Source organism: Leuciscus leuciscus (assembly GCF_965113295.1).
Source record: "Leuciscus leuciscus genome assembly, chromosome: 8".
Taxonomy (NCBI): Eukaryota; Metazoa; Chordata; class Actinopteri; order Cypriniformes; family Leuciscidae; genus Leuciscus; species Leuciscus leuciscus.
This window is the reverse complement of record NC_138732.1, coordinates 1700386-1723767: the sequence shown is the minus strand read 5'-3', so window position 1 is coordinate 1723767 and position 23382 is coordinate 1700386. Positions and strand designations below refer to the sequence as shown.

At 39.3% G+C, this 23382-nt stretch overlaps 1 protein-coding gene across 1 annotated transcript in view; it reads right to left on the bottom strand.

Annotated features, from left to right (window-relative positions):
- Positions 1-13697: 13697 nt before the first annotated feature.
- Positions 13698-23382, bottom strand: part of LOC309504109 (uncharacterized protein) — a 102565-nt gene continuing 92880 nt past the window's right edge. Inside the window, exon 4 of the mRNA XM_082177128.1 lies at positions 13698-13814. Coding sequence (XP_082033254.1) covers positions 13775-13814 — 40 coding nt within the window. The 3' untranslated portion in view covers positions 13698-13774. The remainder of the gene's footprint in view (positions 13815-23382) is intronic.

Sequence of the window (23382 nt, the reverse complement as noted above, 5' to 3'; positions counted from 1 at the left end):
ACCTATTGTAAATAGATGTACCATCACAAGAGTCTTGGAAATATATTATGAAGGTTGAAAAACTACATGGTGTTGCTTTAACAGTGGAAGGAGGTCTGGGTGCACATATCACTGGTGGGGCGGACCGAGTACCAACAGACACAGTGCCTCCAGTGCCTCCCGGACTGGATAGGGGGTCGGGAGGCTGTTCACAACAACTACAAATTCCACTGTCACAAGTGTTCCACTGTGTTTTGCTCCAAAAGTACCTTCATACAGTCATGGCCACATGTGAGTCTGTGTGTGAGTGTGAGTGTGTGTGTGTGTGTGTGTGTGTGTGTGTGTGTGTGTGTGTGTGTGTGTGTGTGTGCGTGTGCGTGTGTGTGTGTGTGTGTGTGTGTGTGAGTGTGTGTGTGTGTGAGTGAGTTTCTGGCAGGCAGTTTTTGGGTCCCATTGACTTCCATAGTATATTTTTTTCCTACTATGGAAGTCAATGGGACCCAAAAACTGCCTGGTTACTGACATTCTTCTAGATATCTTCCTTTCTGTTCAGCAGAAGAAAGAAATTCATACAGGTTTGAAACAACACGAGGGTGAGTATATGATGACAGAATTTTCATTTTAAAAGTGAACTTCTCCTTTAAACAAAACCTAAAAATGCATCTTTTTAAAAAAGCTTTTCACTAAATGTATTTTCTTTGGGTTTAACTATTTTTACATCTTGATTTTTTATTAGATTACTATATGCTTTGTAGCACTTTGAGATTGCCATAATGTAAAGTGCATTACAAATAAAAAATATTATTATTATTATTATTATGTGTCTGAGAGTTTGTGTGTGTGTGTATGTGAGTGTGTGAGAGAGTGTTGGTGTGTATGTGTCTGAGTCTGTGTGTGAGAGAGTTTATGTTTGTGTCTGAGTGTGTCTGTGTGTGTGTGGGTGTGAGTGAGTGTATGTGTCAATGTGTGTATGTGTCTGAGTGTGTGTATGTGTGTGAGAGAGAGAGTATGACAGAGTGTGTTTTTGTTTGTGTGTGTGTGTGTGTGTGAGAGAGAGAGTATGACAGAGTGTGTTTTTGTTTGTGTGTGTGTGTGTGTGTGAGAGAGAGAGTATGACAGAGTGTGTTTTTGTTTGTGTGTGTGTATGTGTGTGAGAGAGAGAGTATGACAGAGTGTGTTTTTGTTTGTGTGTGTGTATGTGTGTGAGAGAGAGAGTATGACAGAGTGTGTTTTTGTTTGTGTGTGTGTGTGTTGTATTTTACACAAATCCCAATGGTTGTGATGTTTCTGTCTGTCAAGCTATGTTAACAAAAATAAATTATGTTTTCCGCATCACTTGCATCTGTTTTTATTCTTACAAAAGAAGGTTAAGTGATGGCCAAGTTTTAAAGTAATGGATCCTTAATAAATGTCTATTCTCACTTTAGATTAAGTCACACAAAAGTCAAGGCAAGTTTACTAATATAGCACATTTCATACACAATGGCATAAATCACTCTTTTTTTTTTTTTTTTTTGCTATAACGAGTAATGTTGTATTTCATTCAGTTTGTACTCCTGTATATACAGCACTATACTGTAGTGCAGAAGTCTGTCTGTAATAGTTGTGATTTGCTGTTTTCTTCAGCATCAGCATTTACAGGGTTAATGATGAGAGATTATGAAGTGTGTATGAGGAAATATAAGAGCTGTGTATTGTTGTTCTGCATTTAAGCTTTTAACGTAAAGCTCCTTTGTTTGTCTGTATTAACACATTACAATAGGGGACAGTGGGATGCTTGCAACACTTTTTACATTTCCTTGAGTTTCTCAGAGACTGTTTGTATTGAAAAGCCAAAAGTTTATTTATATGTACATTTCTAAAATCCATAACTTGGACACAGTCACCTCTGATAACAGATCACTCTAAACTGTAATACAGATTACTTCTTTAAAGCTGATACAAATAAATGTGAATTGAATAGGATATTCTTTTTTTTAAATAATGTTACAGATGGAATTATACTCTGTATGTAATTTGTTATTTATCTTCATGTTGTGGTTGAAACATGTCAGTAGTTAATATGATGGGATAGAGAGACCTGAACTGTCACTTACATTCAGTAAGTTCTTTTAAACATGAAAACAATGGTCTGGTCTTGCTGCCCCGCTCCGGGTCTCCAGCCCTGTATTTACTACACATCAGGACTGACCCAGAGGCCGTTCAGCTGATTTATCTAGAGTTTCTGTCAAACATTGATCTGAAGGCTCTGTATAACTCAGAGTCCATGTTCCTGTTATCCAGGTCCACAGTCATCATGGTTCCATCACTTGTGTAGGCATACTGTCTTACCCACTCTTCTGGCCTTAATGGACTTCCCTCTCGGCCCAAACAAGCCGCCAGGTGCACAGTAGCTGTTTTATTAGACAGCATGAGTAAAAATGATGTTGCGAATATGAACATGTACAGGGGGATCTCTCTGAATGCTTTTACCAAACATTGTGGGACAACATATGGAATAATAATACGGTCTTCTATTTCCATGCCTCTGTTCATCCAAAACTGATACAAACTGGCCCATGCTCCTTCTTCAGGGGTCACAGGGGATAGAAGGATCACTGGGATGTTGTGGAGAGATTCTCGCATGCTGTTCCAGTGATCTGGCAAAGGGTTCGGCTCACAGTAAGCCATACTGTCAACCTCAGCCTGATAGATGTTGTTGTTGTAAAACTCTCTGTCTCTCACTTGAATGAAACCCTGAGCAATTGCAAATGCAGTTTTGGCGTCAATAGCGCAGTTCCACGGAGAGTAGAGAATGGTGTCTATGATGTTAGGTGTGGGCACCAGAACACCTGAGGGCATAAACTGGTTGACAATTCTGCCATGAGCCACAAACACTATGTGTATCTGACCTCCTTCAGGCTTACTGAAATCTGGAAGAATGTGACTCAACCTCTCCAGGAAAAATCGTAGAAGATTCACAAATTCAATCTGATTAGGTAATACCTTAAGCCAGGAGACAACTGTGTTGTCTGTACATGTTCCCATGATATACGCCATTATGTTCTGTACATTTTCAGTCATGCTAAGAGAAAATTCCCCTTCATTGATGATCCTCTTCATTCTGAACAATTTTTGGATGATTTCACTGTAATGAGAAAAGTTGTACTGCGAGTCAGTTTCCTCAGACCTTCATTATTGTTTGCATTTTCAATATTGCAGTAATGTACAATCAGATACAAAATACAAAACATTTTGGCTTTGGTCAAGACAGATAAATTAGTTGAAATTAAAAATGTGTAGAAAATAAAATATCATACTGCATTGCATCCATCTGTTCCTTTAGCTTTTGCTGGCCTTCCAGTATTTCCCTGGCTGAATCCCGGAAGAACTTGCTGGCATCCGTGACCCGATTTCTGTTTGGTGGATTTCCACACTTGCCAATCAGGTCGCACAGAGAGATGCCTGAACTAATCACACCCTGTTCCTAGAAAGAAAGTCACAATCACAAAATCACTGTTTAACACTGTATAAGGGCAATGCAGTGAATATTTCATATTTGAAGAGTCACTGCAAGAGAATTTCAACTTTGAAATGTTCCTTGCGTTTTGTAACACCCTTGCGGGTCAAAATGACCCGAAGCCCTGGAATTATACTTACTTTTTTTTTTTTGTCCAGAATGCTTATTTTATTCAATTTTGATCATTTTTTTCTATTTTTTAATGCAATTGTTTTTGCACAAACACAAATACACTGAGGGAGCAAACATTTAGGTGAGATTTGCAATGGTAATTGAGCATGTGTATATATGAATAAAAGCCTTAATTAAATATGCCATCATATAAAGTGATCTCTTCAGAAGAAATGACTGATTCCTAGACTTTCAATGGATGCAATGCAATTACCATATATACCATTACCATAGTGTTTTTATATTGGGGTTTTTAATATATTTTATAATGTAATAAATTAATTTCACAGTTAATCTCCAAATGAATGTAGAAACAACATAAATACAGTATATTTTAAATAATTGTTTAATGGCATGTTTTTATGAATGAAGGCCAGTGTCAGTGATACCAGTACTGCTACTGATGTCTTCAATTAATTTTTTCCCCTCCAAATTTTTACATTAATTATCGCTATTAAACATTAGGCTACAGAATAATTGAAAGCTATCAATTTTAAAGGGGTCATATAATGGTACATGCACTTTTACAAGTTGATTGTACTGAAATGTGTGTTGGCAGTGCCTGTACACAACCATCATAAAATTATAAAAATCCATCCAGTGTTTTTTTTTTAATCTCCTTATATGTTTGACCCTCTCTGAAATCAAGCCGTTCGATTTTGTGACGTCACTAAATCGACGCCCCTCCCACGATTGTTGATTGACAGCAGCGTTTCAACACAGACCCGCCCTCGCTCGTGAGCGAGCTGTCTGTGCATTGATATGCTGGAGAAGAATGGTGTCTAAGTGATTGTGGCGTCCTGTTCTTGTGTGTAAGGAACACAGCAGTCATTAGGCTTGTTTGAGATGAGCAAAATCTGCGCAGAACCGATCACCGGTGATCAGCGCGAGATACATGCCGGTTAGAAATGTGTCCGAGTGCGGTCCGCCTGGCTCTGATGTCATGCTGACGTATGTCAAAAAACTCTCACGACCGCAAGGCGCACGTGTCGGATTCTGCAGTCGAGCGCAGTTGCTCTCCACTGACTGCGCTGACCAAAAGCATGATGGGAAACGACTTGCTGACGACACAGCTTAATGCTCATTGGTTTAAACAACCGTGATGTATTGTTCTCTATTAAAATGTTGATTTTAAAACTCTGATATCATGTTTTATGTGTATCATACGAATGTGTGAATATTCCCAAACTATCTGACAGTGCGATCTCTATGGGTTATGCAATGTAATTTTTATAAAAAAAAAAAAAAACAGCTAAAAAACAAACAAACAAAAAAACATAGCCTATGTCTGTATTAAAGAAAAAAGACTGGTAAACATGTATTTGGAATGTAATTAAATAAGTAGGCTACTTTGGGTGTCTTGTTCATTATATTTATTTTCATATAAAAGCAACAGAACTTAAATTCCATCCAGTTTATTAGCAACACTGTGCACGAGCGTGAATCCGGTGAATCCCGCGATATCCATCTTTGATCTCACAGGTGTCAGATCCACTACGTGAAGAGAGAACTGTCCGGCTTGCCTGCGCTTTTCTCACTCCTCCTCTCACTGCAGCCACCTACTCTCGACTACATTTCAGGCGAGGCAAGGCGCATCTCAAACAAGCCTATTTTGATGGAATATTCCCAAAGCATTGACGCGGGGATTCCCCACGATCAGCGTGATCTTTCATGTTTTCACTCTATGGAAGTCAATGGGACCCAAAAACTGCCTGGTTACTGATAATCTTCTAAATATCTTCTTTTCTGTTCAGCAGAAGAAAGAAATTCATACAGGTTTGAAACAACATGAGGGTGAGTATATGATGACAGAATTTTCATTTTAAAAGTGAACTACTCCTTTAACCTTTATATTAATATTAATATTAATCTTTGCAAATCGCTTTGCTGCACGCTTCACAATGAATGCGGTTTACACTCAGGGTACATTACGGCATGTTTTCTATGTACGACGTTCTCAATATAATTCATAATCCCACGTTTATGATGAACACCGCGTTATGGTTATTGTGTTATTGTGTTTTAAACGGTGTCCGCACAGAACAGAGGGGCGGGGTGAGCAAAGCTCATTATCATTTAAAGACACATGCACTTAAACGGCGTGCTGAAAACAGCTGTTTTTGACCAGGTAAAATTAGTGTTTTCTTAAAATACTAATGAGAATTTTTAATTAAAGTATATTACAAACTTTTAATTTAGACCCTAAAGAATCATATTAGTACGGAGCCCCTGAGGGGACCTGTGAAAAAAAAAAAAAAAAGTACTTTCGCGTGGGCACGAGAAACTATCGCGTGTGCACGCGTTACCATTTCCGGTTTGCGTGATAGTCATTAATGCAAATGTGGAAATATGGATGAGAAATGTTCTTGTTGTTTTCTGATACCATTCATTTAAGGATTTGGCTAGTAAGGGGAAGTAAAATACGCATAGCCTATATGTTATTAATAGTGTTTATAATGTTAATGTTTTATTTTATTTACAGGTCTTTTACACTATATCTGAATAGACTAGCCTAATAATATAATGCGTGTTTCCCTCTCAACATGACTGAGTGCACCACGCACAAGCGTGCATCCTTGAGATATAAATTATAGGCTAATACATTTTAAAAAAGGCTACATCATAAAACTCAGAAGAGTATGTATTTTAATATATCGGATGTTCTCTGTTCTCTGGTTGTTAGATAGTCAGTCTGAATGACAGTTCATGCATGAACGTTAGGACTATACAGTCAATTATTACCTTTTTGTATTAGTGTTTAAAATATTTACAACAAATTATAATGATTTATATCTTAATTTATTATTATTATTATCATTATTATTTTAAACTTACTGGACGAGGGTGACCATGGTAGGCCAACAGTTGTCATTTAACCTGTATTTACAGTAGGCCTATATCTATACAGAAGAAAGCCCTGTCTAGGCTCTTCGGTACGGGTTGTGTCGAACCATTCGTTAGTCTGGTTGTTTGATGAGAAAAAGATTAACAATAAACGCGTTAAGAATCTGTACAACTGCAGCATAGGATGACTATTTTATTCTGCAGTGCGGAACTGAGGAAGAGCTGATGACGGAACAGTTTGATAAGATAAATAGCAATCTTGTGAACTTTACTTCTTTAAAAAAATGTTTCCTTCATCTCAGTAGCAGAAGATTATTACTTTTTTATCAATACACATACAAAGTGTATTAAAAGTCTATTCAAAGTTAATCAAATAATTTGAATTGTGACTAAAATATGTCTCTAAGTCTTGTCTTTAATAGCACCTTGCTAGGGATTTTTGCTAAAATAGACACTTCAAAACATGTCAAACAACAACATAAATGATATATACATCATCCATATTTCCACATTTGCATTAATGACTATCACGCAAACCGGAAATGGTAACGCGTGCGCACGCGATAGTTTCTCGTGCCCACGCGAAAGTACATATTATTTATTTTTCACAGGTCCCCTCAGGGGCTCCGTATATTAGCTTGTACAAAAATGGCTTGTACAAACTTTTAATTTAAGTGAACTTAAAACACTTCACATAAGCCCATATTAAATATCATATTTACCTGTGCCCTTTTTCACATAACTCTTTACGTTCATTTAAGACTTTATTTAACTCATTTAAGACTGCTCTTATGAGGATACTCAACAAAACTGACATTTTGGCATAATTATGTGTTATTACTTGTTCAAGCGCGAAAGAGAAATGTGTTGTGTGCGCCTCTTTCTGTGCGTCCTGTGTGTGTGTGTGTGTGTGTAGCAGGACATTCATAGACAGTGCGTTCTCTTTTGTCATGTCGCGTTTGAATGGTTTAAAAGCATTTGCAGGAAGAAGAACGTGATCATATAATGTAACGCTAGCCAAAGGATGACAGAAATACGGAGGCTGCCTTAAAGGAGAACTTGGTAACTTTTTTAACTTAATAAAACTGTCTAGAAATCATTTGGATGGTTAAACAACCTGTTCTGGTGATATTGGTGACTTTCCCCGCTCCCCCCAGCGTTCCCAGGCGGAAAACCAACCTTGCAACTTGCGCACTGCCGTCCCGGCAAAGTGAAATTGGAAGTCTCGTGAGAAGCGAGAACTAGAACGAGAACGAGCGCGAAACACAAATTGCTTTACGGCAATTCGACATAAACACACACGCATGTATGATGTATTACCAGATTACCCACCTCGGTAGACATAGCTCCACGCGATACAGTTGGCTTGCTCCGATCAAAACAAACGCACATGAGCAGCGGTAGAGAGGGGGAGGAGGCCGCCGCAAGTGAGTTTTTTACGACTGTGTTGTGAAATATACACCCTCCCACAGCTGTAGGGGGAGCTCGTGGGGAAAACATGCGACAACAAAAGGGAAAATCAGCGAAGAAGTGACTAGAGTTCGCTAGAGTTACAGAGTTCTCCTTTAAATGCGTTAATTGTTTATTTGATTGCATACGTTACTGTTGGACAGCACGGGCATAACCGATGTGTTACGCGGCAATACGCGGCAAGACAGACGTGTGTGACAATATTTTCGTTTGATTTGACCGTAAGCGCAACAAGCCATGAAAAAGACGCAGCTTTAAGTGTATGCACTGAATGAAGCACGGGAATGAAATCATGTGCAACCCCTGCAATTCAACAGCAAAAACGTACGCTTTGCATTTTTTTAAATACATTTGTGTGCATTATTTGTTGTTATTAAAGACTTCTGTAATTTATGGGTATTGGGTACATAATAAATACATTTTTTATGTACATTTTAGCAATTTTAAAATGTTTGAAGGCGTTTTTACACAGCACTCCTGCTCTCGCCAGACACACCCCGGCTGGGAAACGCTGCTCTAGATGGCCTCATACAAAAGTCCTACATGATGCCGACTCCGCGCCATTTCTGTGGGCATGTTGTGGGCAGAACATTAGAAGAAGAAGCTGAAACGAGTTAATTTCGTGATAAAAAGTGAAAATGGTGATCTCCTGCTGGGTCAATGGATGTTCAAATCGTGCTGGAGGTTCAGTTAAATTTGGATTTTACAGTATACCCGTCATTAGACTTCATGAATGTGAGAAAACTAAGCTTTTGTCAGAACAACGACAGAGGTTATGGCTGGCGAGGATAAGTAGGAAAGAAACTCCCTCAAAACACGCAAGATTTTCATTGTGAAAAAAAATAAAAATAATTACTGTTGTAACCAGAGGTGGGTAGTAACGAAGTACATTTACTTCGTTACAGTTACTTGAGTACTTTTTTAGAAAAATTGTACTTTTAAGAGTAGATTTGAATGTGGGTACTTTTTACTTTTACTCGAGTACATTTCTAATGAAAAAACTGTACTTTTACTTCGTTACATTGGGCGACGTTCCTCTCGTTACTTTATTTTAATGCAATATGTGTTGTTAAATGCGTAGTTTATTCCAAGCGCGCTGTATCTTTTTTCCGGACTTGAGCGATGCTCAATTCACAAATGAATGACTCTTTTGAGTCGATTCTGTTCAAAGACTTCATCGGCCCTGTCCCAAATGGCGCACTTCATGCGGACTTTCGGTCTTGTGGACTTGAATTGCGCGTGCTCGCTGAGTCTACGAGTCCGTAGGCCGTCCCATTCAGCGTTTTACCGCTCTGAAGTGTGCTCAGCAGCGCCCCCTTTGTACCCTTGAAGCGGTCTTCCACGAAGCCCGCATAGATGCAGGCTCCACGCACTTTAACTACCCAGGAATCCTTGCGAAAGGCCAATCAGACAACAGATGGGAGGAGATTTCACTCACGGATAATTGTTGACATGGCTGTGAAGAAAATATTACTGTTTTTATGACCTAAATGTACATTTTACCAGTTGTTACCTACAGTTTATACAAACATTATGGTCATCGACCAGTGGTTGATGTCTCAAACATAATAATAGCGTGTTTAATAATACGATCGCATTATGATTCATTAAATAAATAGAACCGAATGGCAGGGCTTTACTGAGTCATATGTAAACATAGTATGAATATTGAAACCTGTAAATTGAAAAAAATATGTTTAAATTATGTTTTAAAATTGTAATCTTAGTTCAAATGGAACATTATGTATTATTATGTACAACTGTACATCATTTAAATAAGCATGATTTATCTATTGTCTAATACCCAGGTGATATGCATAATATCAAAATATAGAACTGTAAAATTAGGCTGTGTAGTGGACATGCAGATAAGACGTCGGAGCGCAAAAATGCGATTTCTCCTGTCCAACAACAACCAGACCGTTATTTCCGGCATGCCGATCGAGTCTGTCCCAAAAATACCTCTCAATGCGCCCTCGTGGACTCGCGCCAAGGGCCCTATAGGTCTGCACTACATGACGTCACCAAAGTGTGGACTCTGAGGAAGTCCACAAGTCCGGAGTGTGCCATTTGGGACAGGGCCATCAAACAAGTTGGCAGATCTGTCTAAATCGGTTCGCGAATCAGTTTGAATGATCTGTTCAGTTCCTGCACGCACTGAATCATCTGAAGCGATTTCAATTCACACTGGACTCAGAGTCGTAACAGGAAGATTTAAGCACATCAAGAGCGTTAGATGAAGTGGCAGTGGACCTACAGTCAGTGACGTGCGGTGATGTCTTAAAGAGGCTAGGCAGTAGTAGGCACTGAGTTATGAAAGCCAGATTTGATTTATTATTGTTTAAGCTAATAATACATAATAACAGTAAACGTTACGCACAATGTATATCGTGTATTCTCTCTCTCTCTCTCTCTCTCTCTCTCTCTCACACACACACAAACACACATATATACACGCACGCACGTCGCACACACACAATCGCGGCACACAGGCACACACACCGGTAACATGTCCACTCCAGCATTAGAATGCAACCATTCTTAATCCTTATTGTTGCACAGCAGCCAAAAGTAAAACCACACACTGCTCAATTGAATATGAAGGCATAATGACTTGCATTAATTCAACCATATTTATCAATTCAATATTAAGCCCAAAATAGTTTTTGACTCACCAATGGGTAGATTATTTGTAGCCTACATAAAATTCATCCGCCGCTCTTTCCTCGTGAAGACGTCGATCACAGCTTTGTAAAACTCGTCTTTACGGGCCTTCAGTTTGCAAAGTCTCTGGCTCTCAATTTAAATTTTTTTAACTCTTGTGATGACGGCCGGGGCTGTCATTTTGGCTTTGAATTTGGCGCGGGGATTAGGCATGTAAGCTAGCTGTGGTGTAACGTTAATGACGTTAGCTTCGCAAATGTCCAGTAATATCTCGATTTTAATTGGTCCATGTCTGATATGTTACGGAGATGTTACGGGCATACCATATTTACGTCCAAAGGCACAGCAGAGTTGTGCTTTTTGACGTACATGTTAAAGAATACAGGATCGAAGTGCGCATGCGCAACATGGGTTTTTCGCTTGCCGTCTGCAATGAATGGACAGTAAAAGCACTGCTTATTCTACGATTTGTTTTTATTTGATTATGCGTAACTGCTACATTTGCCATCATAACGTCTAAATAATTGGAATAACACACATATTGCATATATAAATCACAAGAATAAACAGTAAAAATAAAAATACAAGTTTATTATTTAATACAATTTTTTTTTTAATTTTGGCAGGGTAGGCAGTGCCTAGTTTGCCTACCCAGACCGCACGTCACTGCCTACAGTACAGTCAAGTGAGAGCAAATCTTCAAATGCATCATATTTTTTGCCAGCGATGAAGATCTTTATTAGTTGAACTTGAACATCTTCGTAAGCTGTCTGTGAATGAATAATTCCACAGGAGTCAGGACGATATATTCGATTTCATTTCACTCAGGTAATACATTTTACAACCAAACAGATTATTACGCCACGATACTAGAAAGTATGACATTACCCGTTTTTTTGGACATATACATTAATTTACATTAAATAAAGCTACCAATGTTCACAGTTTATGAACACCCGCCATCCCGCGGTAGTGTGTGTGTATCGTTGCGCAGTGGCGTGCGAACTCGACTTGAAAACGAATGCCTTTGCCTGCCGTAGACAGTTAACCAGTTTAAACATGCTTGCAGAAATATACATTTGATTATATTTTGGAGAACAGTCAGAAGAAGATCCGTCGATGTAATTTTATTTGTTTTGTTTTTTCGTGTTCAGATGTTCAGTAGCAGTCATGAGCGCGAGCATGTGAAGAGTTTTTAACTCTTCTCTGTCAATACCTTTGAATGCAACACTCTGCAGATTCACTTTATTTCGACATTGTCTAATAATCCAAATGTAGTTGTATAAGTTACTATTATACAAACCAGAGGACAGGCAATGATTTTCGAGCTATAGCCTACAGATGGCAGAAATAATGCTTACGTCTCTCTTCTGTTTTTGTTGCAAAGATAGCTGATAATAATAGTCATTTAAATTTTATATGGTAAATGGTAAATGGAGCTAAAAAAATGGAGCTTCTAAAAGAGCATTTTTATCAAGCTTGTATGTTTATGTTCACACTTAAATGGCAATGAAAATTAGCCTACCTATTAATTGTCATTAAAGTGAAATTACTGAACTTAAATATATGAGCTTGATACAAATGATTGTTTTAAAAGAAAATTTCAGATGGCACTCAGAGGCTTTTGCATCATGAAGTCTTCGTATATATATATATATATATATATATATATATATATATATATATATATAGGCCTATATGATCTGAAGTAACTAGTTACTCACTACTTGAGTAGTTTTTTCATTGGATACTTTTTTACTCTTACTCAAGTAACTATTAAGATTATTACTTTTACTTTTACTTTGAGTAAATATTTCTATAAGTACTTGTACTTTTACTTGAGTACAGTTTTTGGATACTCTACCCACCTCTGGTTGTAACAGTGCATAAATCAGACCTTTCAGGCTATAGCCTACCGCTAATAAGCCTTATGCCAAAATTATTATTACAACTAAACTTTAAATAAGAAAAGTAAATAATTTCTGTAGATAATTTGCTTTGTGTAACCCGACATCAGACATTAGGCCGAAGTGTTTTGTTCCACACAGTGCCGCGACCAGTCAATCACTCTTTACGACTGGCTGCCTGCACACTCACTGTCCTCGCGGCTGCTGCAACTTGCGCTCGCTTATGAATGTCTAAATTCGCGCCTACGGTATCTTTGTAGAACTTCAAAAAAAGATAAAAAAAGATGCTGCAGCCAATGAGGAGCCGCCGGGGGCTGTCTGCAGGACGACTCAACCTCCACGGATAGTTTTTAATATTTGATCAGACAGTAACTACACAAGATTTTGCTTTAGTATAATTTTTTGGGATTTGGGACAACATCTTAAATTTTCGGGACTGTCCCGAATTTTTCGGGACGTCTGGTCACCCTATTCCTCGCATTCCATTCATTTCAAAGCGAGTCAAATTGACCCGCGAGGGAAGGATTTGTTACTTTTTAAAATTTCAACCACAAAACTCCTCGAATCCATAAAATTTCCATTGACTCATAAAAATTCCAGGTCAAAGTGACCCGGAAAGATTTGGATGGAATGCTTGAGAAAAGAAAGCTGATACCCTTGATCCGAGTCCCAGAGCTTGGCAAATAAAGCGCGAGGCCTCGGCTGGAGCCAGTCCACCAGGTGTCATGTGACGAAAGAACGTGGCCCTGTTGAAACCTCTGAGCAAGTCTAGAGGTACGGGAGTATTACTCCTTCTGGCCAGAGCCCACATAAGTAGAGTGGTGACCTCACAGTCCAGCTCATCAGCATGAGCCCCGAGCAGCGCTCCTTCTGTGTTTCTACACACCTGTCCTTAAGATCTTGCAGTTGCTTCTGAATGTTTGTGCCAACCTTCTCATCTTCCTCAATTAATTCGGTAGCTTTATTAAAGGCACTTCTGGAGACACCTGCTTTTATCGCTGTGGCAGTGGCACTGGCGGCAGAGACCACTAGAGAGACTCCTGCTATGGCCAAAAATAGAAGGCTGAACAGACCTGTAAAGACACCGGCAAACAGTGCTGCAGATAATGAGAGCACAGATGAGGTGATTGCCGTTTTCTGACGAACATAGTAGCTCCGATTATCATTTTCCAGCTCTTGCGCCAGTTCCAACAGCTTTCCTGCACATTCCTTTCGGTTCTCCAGCCAGCGGAAGAGCGAATCACATAACATATCTGCTGCCTCCATGATTAGAGCAGGAACTGTGAAGAGAGAAAATTACACATATTTATTCAAATGGCACAATATATCATCTAAAGTTTACAGTAAAACATGCCTGATGTCATTTAATTCTACAGGTGGTAACACTTTAAAATATTATTCTGTCATTACTGAATAACTACACAGGAGCAAATTAGTAACACTAACATTGTAGTTAGTACTATTAACTTACAGCGCTTAGTCTAATCTCATGTGCCTGAGAACTAGCACTTAGTATTGGAAACTGGAGCACAATTGGAAAAAAACTGAACTAGAGGTTTTTCGCATTTCGTGGAGAGAGAGCATGATTGAGTAGAGAAAGGCCTTAAAAACCGCTAGATCTGCTTATTTTCAACCCTCTAAAGGCCCTTTCACACCGGATGCGTAACGAAAAAGCAAAACGAAAAAGCGAAACGAAAAAGCGAATAGTTCGTGTGCAAATAGTTCGCATCAAAACCATTCACATCAGCCGCGACACGAAATTTGCGACGTTCAGAGCTTCAACATACCAAAACTTTCGCGTCGACAGCTGAGAAAACATGGACACTTCATCATCATCATCATCATCATCATCATCCAGTGAAGATGAGGTTTTCATTTTCTTTAAAAGACAGAAAAGAAGGTTTTGGGAGCAGCCAATCTTACAGAACAGAGAGTCTGAAGGGGAGTATGCTAATGTCCACTTTTAGTTTCCTTTTCCTCTCTCCTGTTTCTCACACAGGTGTCCCTGAGGTTTCTCCACAGTTTTTTTTTTTTGCGTCTTCAACTAAACACAGTGCGTTTTGTAATGTCAATACACATTACATGTAACACACAAAGTAGCAAGTTAAAATCATTTGACTAGAAACTGTAGATATCACACAAAGAATGTATAGTATACTAAAAGCAGCCCTAAATAGTCTCACTACATTTTGTTACATGTTCAAAGTAAACACGGTCCCTGTCTCTATCTTTGATGATAATAGTGTTAGCTTTCTATCCCAAATGTAGTTTGGCCTGCTAGCCTGCACAGCACAGGACTATACAACGACTAAAACTATCACACAACACACTCACAGTCGTGATAACCGAGTTGGTTGGCAATGCTACGCCACACATTGTCTTTAAAATCATTGACCTTGTAGTTTGTGATTGGCTGAAGCCTTTTCTGTCGCCGCAAAAGTAAAAAAAATCGACAATGAAGCGAAAAAAATAAAAGTCGTTTTTTCGCCGCAGCACATTCGCGTTCGGTGTGAAAGCGTTCATTACACAAACAGCTGATTAAAAAATAAAACAATCGTGCAAATTATTCGTTCAGTGTGAAAGGACCTTTAGAAGAAAACAAACACAACCCTAGGTATTTACATTTGTGCATTTGGCAGATGCTTTTATCCAAAGCGACTTACATTGCATTTCAAGTAGAGCCCGACTGATTTATCGGTCTGCCAATTTTATTGACCGACATGAGCCTGTCGCAGATATATCGGTATCGGCGTATATGACACAGATATGCTGCCGATATGAACTTTTTTTTCTTTACAGAACATGAACACGGATAAAAGGCTTGTAAATTGTGTAACTACGTAGTTTGTCCAGCAGAGCGCGCTCCATTGTTTGCTACTGGCGACCCAGGTCACTGTAGTGACACCGACCCTTTCACTTTAGTAATGAGGTCTCTTCAGGTGTAAGATGCGCACACATTAGCTCCCACTACACTGACAAGGTATAAAACATGGCTAGCTAGCTAATGTAGCAAACGAGTATAAGCTCGTTGTGAGAGTAAAAGTTGGGGACATTGTTTATTTACTTTATAGCATTGCGTCTCACCAGGAGACAACGTAGCGTTAAATCACCATTCAACAGACTCAAGCCACCACCGCACTGGTAACTAGCCTAGTTAGCAACTTCCCGTTAAGACACCGCTTGACTGCTTGTCTGCTGTTGCCTGAACAAGACACCTTAGGTGTCAGTTGCACTTTAGGCGTAAGTGGAATCCGTATGTTTGTTTGGCCGGAAGCAAGTTAATTTACTTTATAAAATTTTAAATATGGATATTTTTCTTACACAAACGTATCACTTCACTTCAGAAGGCCTTTATTAACCCCCCAGTGTCTGTGGAGCACTTTTATGATGGACAGATGCACTTATATGTAGCGGTTTGACTGAGTTTTGCTGAGGTGCCAACTTGTAAGTCTTCTTATAAGTATTTTTTTAATGTAAATCTTAAAGTCAATCATACAGAGGATTCAGCTTGCTACTTTTTAACAGATGAGCCCCTTTGAACAAAAGGCAATAATATAATAGATAACAATAAACCAATTTGTATTGCATGGATGTTTTGTATTCATTTCACTCTCCTGCTTTAACACACACAAAAACAATTTCAAACAACCATTTGATAAGAAAATAATTCACAATCAAAAGAAAAGAAAGTAAATAACTTATAATATATATATATATATATATATAACAATTTCTTTGTGACGTAAGTTCAATTAAGTTAACACTGACTACGTTTACATGCAGCCAATATCCGGGTTATGGTCGGGTTAAGGTCCAGTGGCGTTTTCTTGCGGAGGCCAAGGGAAGCCAGGCTTCCTCACTTTTTCAGAATATAATCGTCATTTAATAAACACTTTTGTTTTCACAGTTTAGGCTACTACTCTTCTGTCATCTCCTCATCGTCTCTCTTCATTCATTACTGAGCGTTTTATGATGTGTAAAACAGCGCCCCTATAAAAGTGACATTGGTGAATGAGCGTTGAAAACATGGTACTGCACCCTGTGTCTGTGAGGAGGCCAGGCTGAGTTGGCATCCCTTGATAGAAAAAAAAAGAATGATTAACCAATCAGGTGACGCTATGTCACGACACTGCTCCCCTGTGATTGGTCAGGACAGTGTCAAGGGAAGCCATGAACTTGTTGGCATCAGGCCAATCACATCACGTTATCATAGTCAATGGATGAATGAATGAATGAAATAGCGGAAGATTTGTGGATTTGTGTTGACATCTTGTTTAGCTAGTTAGCTAAAATTATTAATTGTAATTATGGAGAGTGGAGATTTGGAGTATTTGATAAAAAAAATCTTTTATTAAACTGCCTCTACTGCAGCAACTTAGAATTAAATCCGATGGCAGGCCAACACCAAAACTAATGCTCCGCACTGAGAGGAAGAAAGGGTTTCGGACTTTCAATGAGGAGAATTACGTCCGTACTGAGTGGCTAGGTAGCGCCAATCTGCAGCGGCTATTTTGCTGGCCCTGTCTTCTATTTGACAAAGATTTTTTTTACGTGATTAGTTCTTACTGTGTCTTGCGTGCTTTGATTAAGCAGCATGAGTGCAGTTTGTTGTTTATTGTTGTGAATAACCGCTATTAATCCTCGCATGAGCGTCACACCGATTTAAGGGTGTAAAATAAATGAAAAAAGTTATCTTCTTGTTGCTTACCGTCCGTTTCCTATCTATCTGCGAATGTTTTAATGAAAAGACCATAAGATGTTTAAGAGGACTGACTGTGTGTGTGTGTGTGTGTGTGTGTGTGTGTGTGTGTGTGTGTGTGTGTGTGTGTGTGTGTGTGTGTGTGTGTGTGTGTGTGTGTGAGAGAGAGAGCGCGTCTGGTCTGAACTGCCCATTTAGCGATGTGTTATTTTTTTAATGTGATTATAGTTCTTCTTACTGTTTCTTGCGTGCTTTGATTAAGCAGCATGTGAGTGCACTTTGTTGTTTATTGTTGTGATTGTTTGTGAATAAACGCTAATATCCTTACATGAGCGTCACACCGATTTAAGGGTGTATTAAATGAAAAAGGTTATCTTCTTGTTGCTTACCGTTGGCGTTTCCTATCTGCGAATGTTTTAATAAAAAACACCATGAAAGATGTTTAAGGCAAGGCAAGGCAAGGCAAGGCAAGGCAAGTTTATTTATATAGCACATTTCATACACAATGGCAATTCAAAGTGCTTTACATAGAAGAAATTTAAATAATAAAAAGAAATAAGAATAATTAAAACAGTTTAGAAAAATAAAAAAATAAAATACAGTACAAACAGTCGGACGAACATTGGCACAGTGCTCATTCAGTAAATGCATAGTTAAACAGATGTGTTTTGAGTCTGGATTTGAATGTGACCACTGTAGGAGCACATCTGATCTCTTCTGGAAGCTGGTTCCAGCTGCGGCTGGCATAATAGCTAAAAGCAGACTCGCCATGCTTAGAGTGAACCCTTGGTATTTCAAGCTGATATGATCCTAATGATCTGAGTGATCTGTTGGGTTTATATTCAGTGAGCATATCTGCAATGTATTGAGGTCCTAGGCCATTGAATGATTTATATACCAGTAATAATACTTTAAAATCAATCCTAAATCTAACTGGGAGCCAGTGTAAAGACCTGAGGACTGGTGTGATATGTTCATATTTTCTGGTTCTGCTCAGAATCCTGGCGGCAGCGTTCTGTATGAGCTGCAACTGTCTTATGGTCTTTTTGGGAAGGCCAGTGAGGAGTCCATTACAATAATCCACCCTGCTGGTGATGAAAGCATGCACAAGTTTCTCTAAGTCTTGTCTGGAAACAAAGCATCTAATTCTTGCAATATTTTTCAGATGATAGTATGCTGATTTAGTTATTGCTTTGACATGACTACTGAAACTAAGCTCTGACTCTAGTGTCACACCAAGATTCCTGACTTGATTTTTGGTTGTTTGACCCCTAGAGTGAAGGTATGCGTTCACCTTGAGAACTTCATCTTTGTTTCCAAACGCAATGACTTCAGTTTTGTCTTTGTTTAACTGAAGAAAGTTTTGACACATCCAACTGTTGACTTCATCAATGCATTGGCACAGGGAGTCAATGGGGCTATAATCGTTGGGCGATAGGGCTAAGTAGAGCTGTGTGTCGTCTGCATAGCTGTGGTAAGCAATTTGGTTCTTTCTCATTATTTGGCTCATTGGGAGCATATACAGGTTGAACAGGAGTGGCGCAAGAATTGAGCCTTGAGGGACTCCGCATGTCATGGATGTCCACTCAGACTTATGGTCTCCTATACTCACATAATAACCTCTCCCATCTAAGTATGACCTGAACCATTTTAGGACTATCCCAGAAAGCCCCACCCAGTTTTCCAGCCTGTCCAGAAGTATGTTGTGATCGACAGTGTCAAATGCAGCACTGAGGTCGAGTAGTACCAGCACTGATAATTTGCCTGAGTCAGTATTTAAGCGAATATCGTTTATTATCTTTATGAGCGCTGTCTCTGTGCTGTGGTGCGGTCGGAAACCAGATTGAAAATTGTCAAAGTATCCATTCGAGCATAAGAATTTGTTCAGCTGATTGAAGATAACTTTTTCAATGATCTTACCTATGAAAGGAAGATTTGAGATTGGTCTATAGTTGCTTAATATGGTCTTATCCAGATTGCTCTTTTTCAGGAGGGGCTTGACAACTGCAGTTTTTAGGGAGTTTGGAAAACTCCCAGAGAGAAGTGAAGCATTTACCACTTCTAGAAGATCTGCTTCTAAACTGTTTAACACACTTTTGAAAAACGATGTGGGAAGTGTGTCAAGAGCGCATGTTGATGTTTTAAGGTGCTGTACGGTTTCTTCCAAAATTTTGCCATCAATTTCTTTGAAATCAGACATAGTAACTACTTTCTCAGGTGGTTTGATCTGTCTGACCCCAGTGCAAGTCAAGGATGTGCTGATCACCTTTCTGATATTATTGATTTTCTCAGAGAAGAAAGAAGCAAACTCACGGCACTTGCTGTCTGAGAGCATTTCACTGGGAATCTGGCTTGGGGGGTTTGTCAGTCTCTCTACAGTAGCAAAAAGAGTGCGTGTGTTGTTTAAATTACTGTTTATAATATTTGAGAAGAAAGTCTGTCTAGCTTTGCCTAGTTCCATATTGAAAGCATGAAGGCTGTCTTTGTAGATGTTATAATGGACTACAAGTTTTGTCTTCCGCCACATGCGCTCTGCTTTTCTGCATTGTCTTTTCATATTTTGCACTGCTGTTGAGTTTCTCCAAGGTGCCTTTTGTCTGCCACTCTTCTTCCTGACTTTAACAGGAGCAATATCATCAATTACACCTTTAACTTTTGAGTTAAAAGAATCAAGGAGAAAATCAACAGAGTCTGCAGATATGCTTGGTGTTAAAGATATAGCCTTCATAAATAGGACACTAGTGTTCTCATTTAAGCATCTCTTCTTGACAGACACAGATCTAGCTTCAGTGACAGGAGAGATCAATATATCAAAGAAAATACAGAAATGATCAGACAGTGCTACATCCTTAATAACAATCGATGAAATGTTTAGACCCTTACTGATAAGTAAATCTAAAGTGTGTCCACGATTGTGTGTGGGTCCATGTACATGCTGAGTCAGATCAAAAGTTTTTAAAACAGTTTTGATTTCTTTTGCCATATTGTTTTCTGCATTATCTATATGGATGTTAAAATCTCCAGCAATGGCAAAACAGTCAAACTCTGAGGTAATTGTTGATAACAGTTCTGTAAAGTCCTCAGCAAAGGCTGGAGAGTATTTTGGAGGCCTGTAAATAATGAAAAGTAAAATGCGTGGAGCACCTTTTAACACAATACCCAGATATTCGAAAGACAAGTAATTCCCAAATGATATTTGCTTACATTGATAGATATCTTTAAAAAGAGCAGCTAGACCCCCACCTCTCTTAACAGCTCTGCAGACACTCATAAAAGTAAAGTTAGGAGGGCATGTTTCATTGAGGATTGTTGCACTGAGGCTGTCTTCTAGCCAGGTTTCATTTAGAAGCATAAAATCCAGGTTGTTTGTGGTTATTAAGTCGTTGACTAGAAGTGATTTATTTTTAAGTGAGCGAATGTTTAAAAGAGCTAACTTAACAGACTTACTTTTCCCCACAGCAATATTAGTTTGACGTGTAATAGGCACCAGATTAGTTGGGTTTGCTGTACGGCTATTGAAGGCCTTAGACTTTCTATCATGTAATAGAACAGCAATAGAGAAAGATACAGGCACACTGGGTTCCCGCTTGTTTTGTAAACATTTGAGAAAGTTACTGTTATCAAAACGGGGACCCGACACATATCACTGAGAGCTGGTATCAGTTGTTTTTGGTTCACCTCGAGCAGAAGGAGGAGGGTGTGGGCCCTGGCGTTGTGGCAGAGGCCGAAGAGCTCTCACAGAGGCAGGGGGAGGGCGAGCTGGGCCTGCAGGCTTTGGTGGTAGTGGTGCCTGTCTTTTTTTAGTTGGTATCTGGGGGCTTGCAGCAAAAGAGTGGGATAGTCTGGTTCCAGCATGCACCAGTTCTTCCATTTTCTGTGAGAAGCACAGTAATGGCGTTGCAGGGGAGAGGGAGAAAGTGTCTGGTGAAAGGGGCTGTTGCTCTGGTGTTATAGGAGGCTGTAATATGCTGTCCTGGCTTCCCTGGCTGTTTTCCAGGAAGTCGTCCTTGGGTGCTGAATCTTCAAGCAGTTCTGATATGGCTGTCTGTGGTGAGCTCTGTGTGCAGGGCTCAGCTGAGATTGTGTCCGTGAGCAGAGGTTGTTGTGGCGGAGTGGTGTTATCCGGAGTGGTGTTTAAGAGGACTGACTGACTATGTGTGTGTGTGTGTGTGTGAGAGAGAGAGAGAGAGAGAGAAAGCGTCCGTGCTCAAAGTGTTAGATTGTAACAAGCGTAAGTTACAATCGGTAAGATGATGCTGGGCGCTCTAATAGTTCATCCAAATAGCAACATATAAATGGTAACGTATGATTTTCTGCCCCCACCCCTTAAAACACACAGCTTAGAGGTTGTGTCTTAATTGGCTTCCTCAGAAATTTTCCCCACGCCACGCCACTGTTAAGGTCACGCCACTGTTAAGGGTTTCTGAAACATTCGGAATAACCCGTTTACATGCGTGAGCAGAGAGAGTTACTCCTGTATACATGGAATTTGTAATCAATTGGCAAATCCTGACGTACACGGCGACGGTTAGCGTCTGGACGTACGGACAACCTTAAGACGCAATATGCGTCATTTCCGATTCTTCTTCCTGTATCCAAAGACAACAACAACAGCAGCAGCACGCGGATAATGAATAGTTCGGGGCAGATAGCGATCGCGTTTGTTTGCGCTTTCCTCCTCGCTCCAAAAGTGTGGTGCTGTGCTGCGTCTCGCCATGTTTACCTCTACTTCTTGTTTACTTCCGGTATACTGCACGCGGGTTTCTGTATGCGCCGTCCCTACTCAAAAGACCAAGATTCCTTGCGAATAGAACATGCGCAGAACACAAATCAATGTTCCTTTTGATGGGGATATGCCGATACGCATTTACATGACCAAATATTCGGGTTAGAAAAGGGGTACCCCAGGGTTTTTAAAAACCGGGATATGAGCATATTCGGGTTTTTGCCGGTGTTTACATGGCCGTGCGCAACCGGGTTATTGCTAATATCCCGTTTTTTAACGGGTTACTGGCTGCATGTAAACGTAGTCACTGTTTCTAGAGGTACCTCTACTACACCTGATTCAATCAGCCAAGTTCTCGTTGACCTTTAAAACAGTAACACTACGAGTTCAACACGCATTGATTCAATCTACACAGTCCAAACATTCAATAATTCAGTTTAAACAGTTCAATGATACAATGACTCAGTTCAAACAATTAATGATTTGTTCCACAGTTCAAACACTCAGGATCTCTCACTGTTCGACGATTCAGTGATTCAGTTCAAACGCTCAGGACAGGTTCTTTATCAATGTTCAATGATGCAATGACTCACTTCAAACACTCCACAACAATGGCACAAGCAAATATTCTCAGAAAAATAAACAGCAAAATACTTGTTTGACGATCTGTCTTTACCAGGGTTCAGCAGTAATGGTAAACCGGGAAATTGCACTTTTGCACTGTTATGATGGATAGATGCACTTTTATGATGGATAGATGCACTGTTATGATGGATAGATGCACTGTTATGATGGATAGATGCACTGTTATGATGGATAGATGCACTTTTATGATGGATAGATGCACGTTTATGATGGATAGATGCACTTTTATGATAGACAGATGCACTGTTATGATGGATAGATGCACTTTTATGATAGACAGATGCACTGTTATGATGGATAGATGCACTTTTATGATGGATAGATGCACGTTTATGATGGATAGATGCACTTTTATGATGAATAGATGCACTTTTATGATGGATAGATGCACTTTTATGATGGACAGATGCACTTTTATGATGGACAGATGCACTGTTATGATGGACAGATACACTTTTATGATGGATAGATGCACTTTTATGATAGATAGATGCACTTTTATGATGCACTTTTATGATGGACAGATGCACTTTTATGATGCACTTTTATGATGGACAGATGCACTTTTATGATGGATAGATGCACTTTTATGATGCACTTTTATGATGGATAGATGCACTTTTATGATGGATAGATGCACTTTTATGATGGACAGATGCACTTTTATGATGGATAGATGCACTGTTATGATGGATAGATGCACTTTTATGATGGACAGATGCACTGTTATGATGGATAGATGCACTTTTATGATGGATAGATGCACTTTTATGATAGA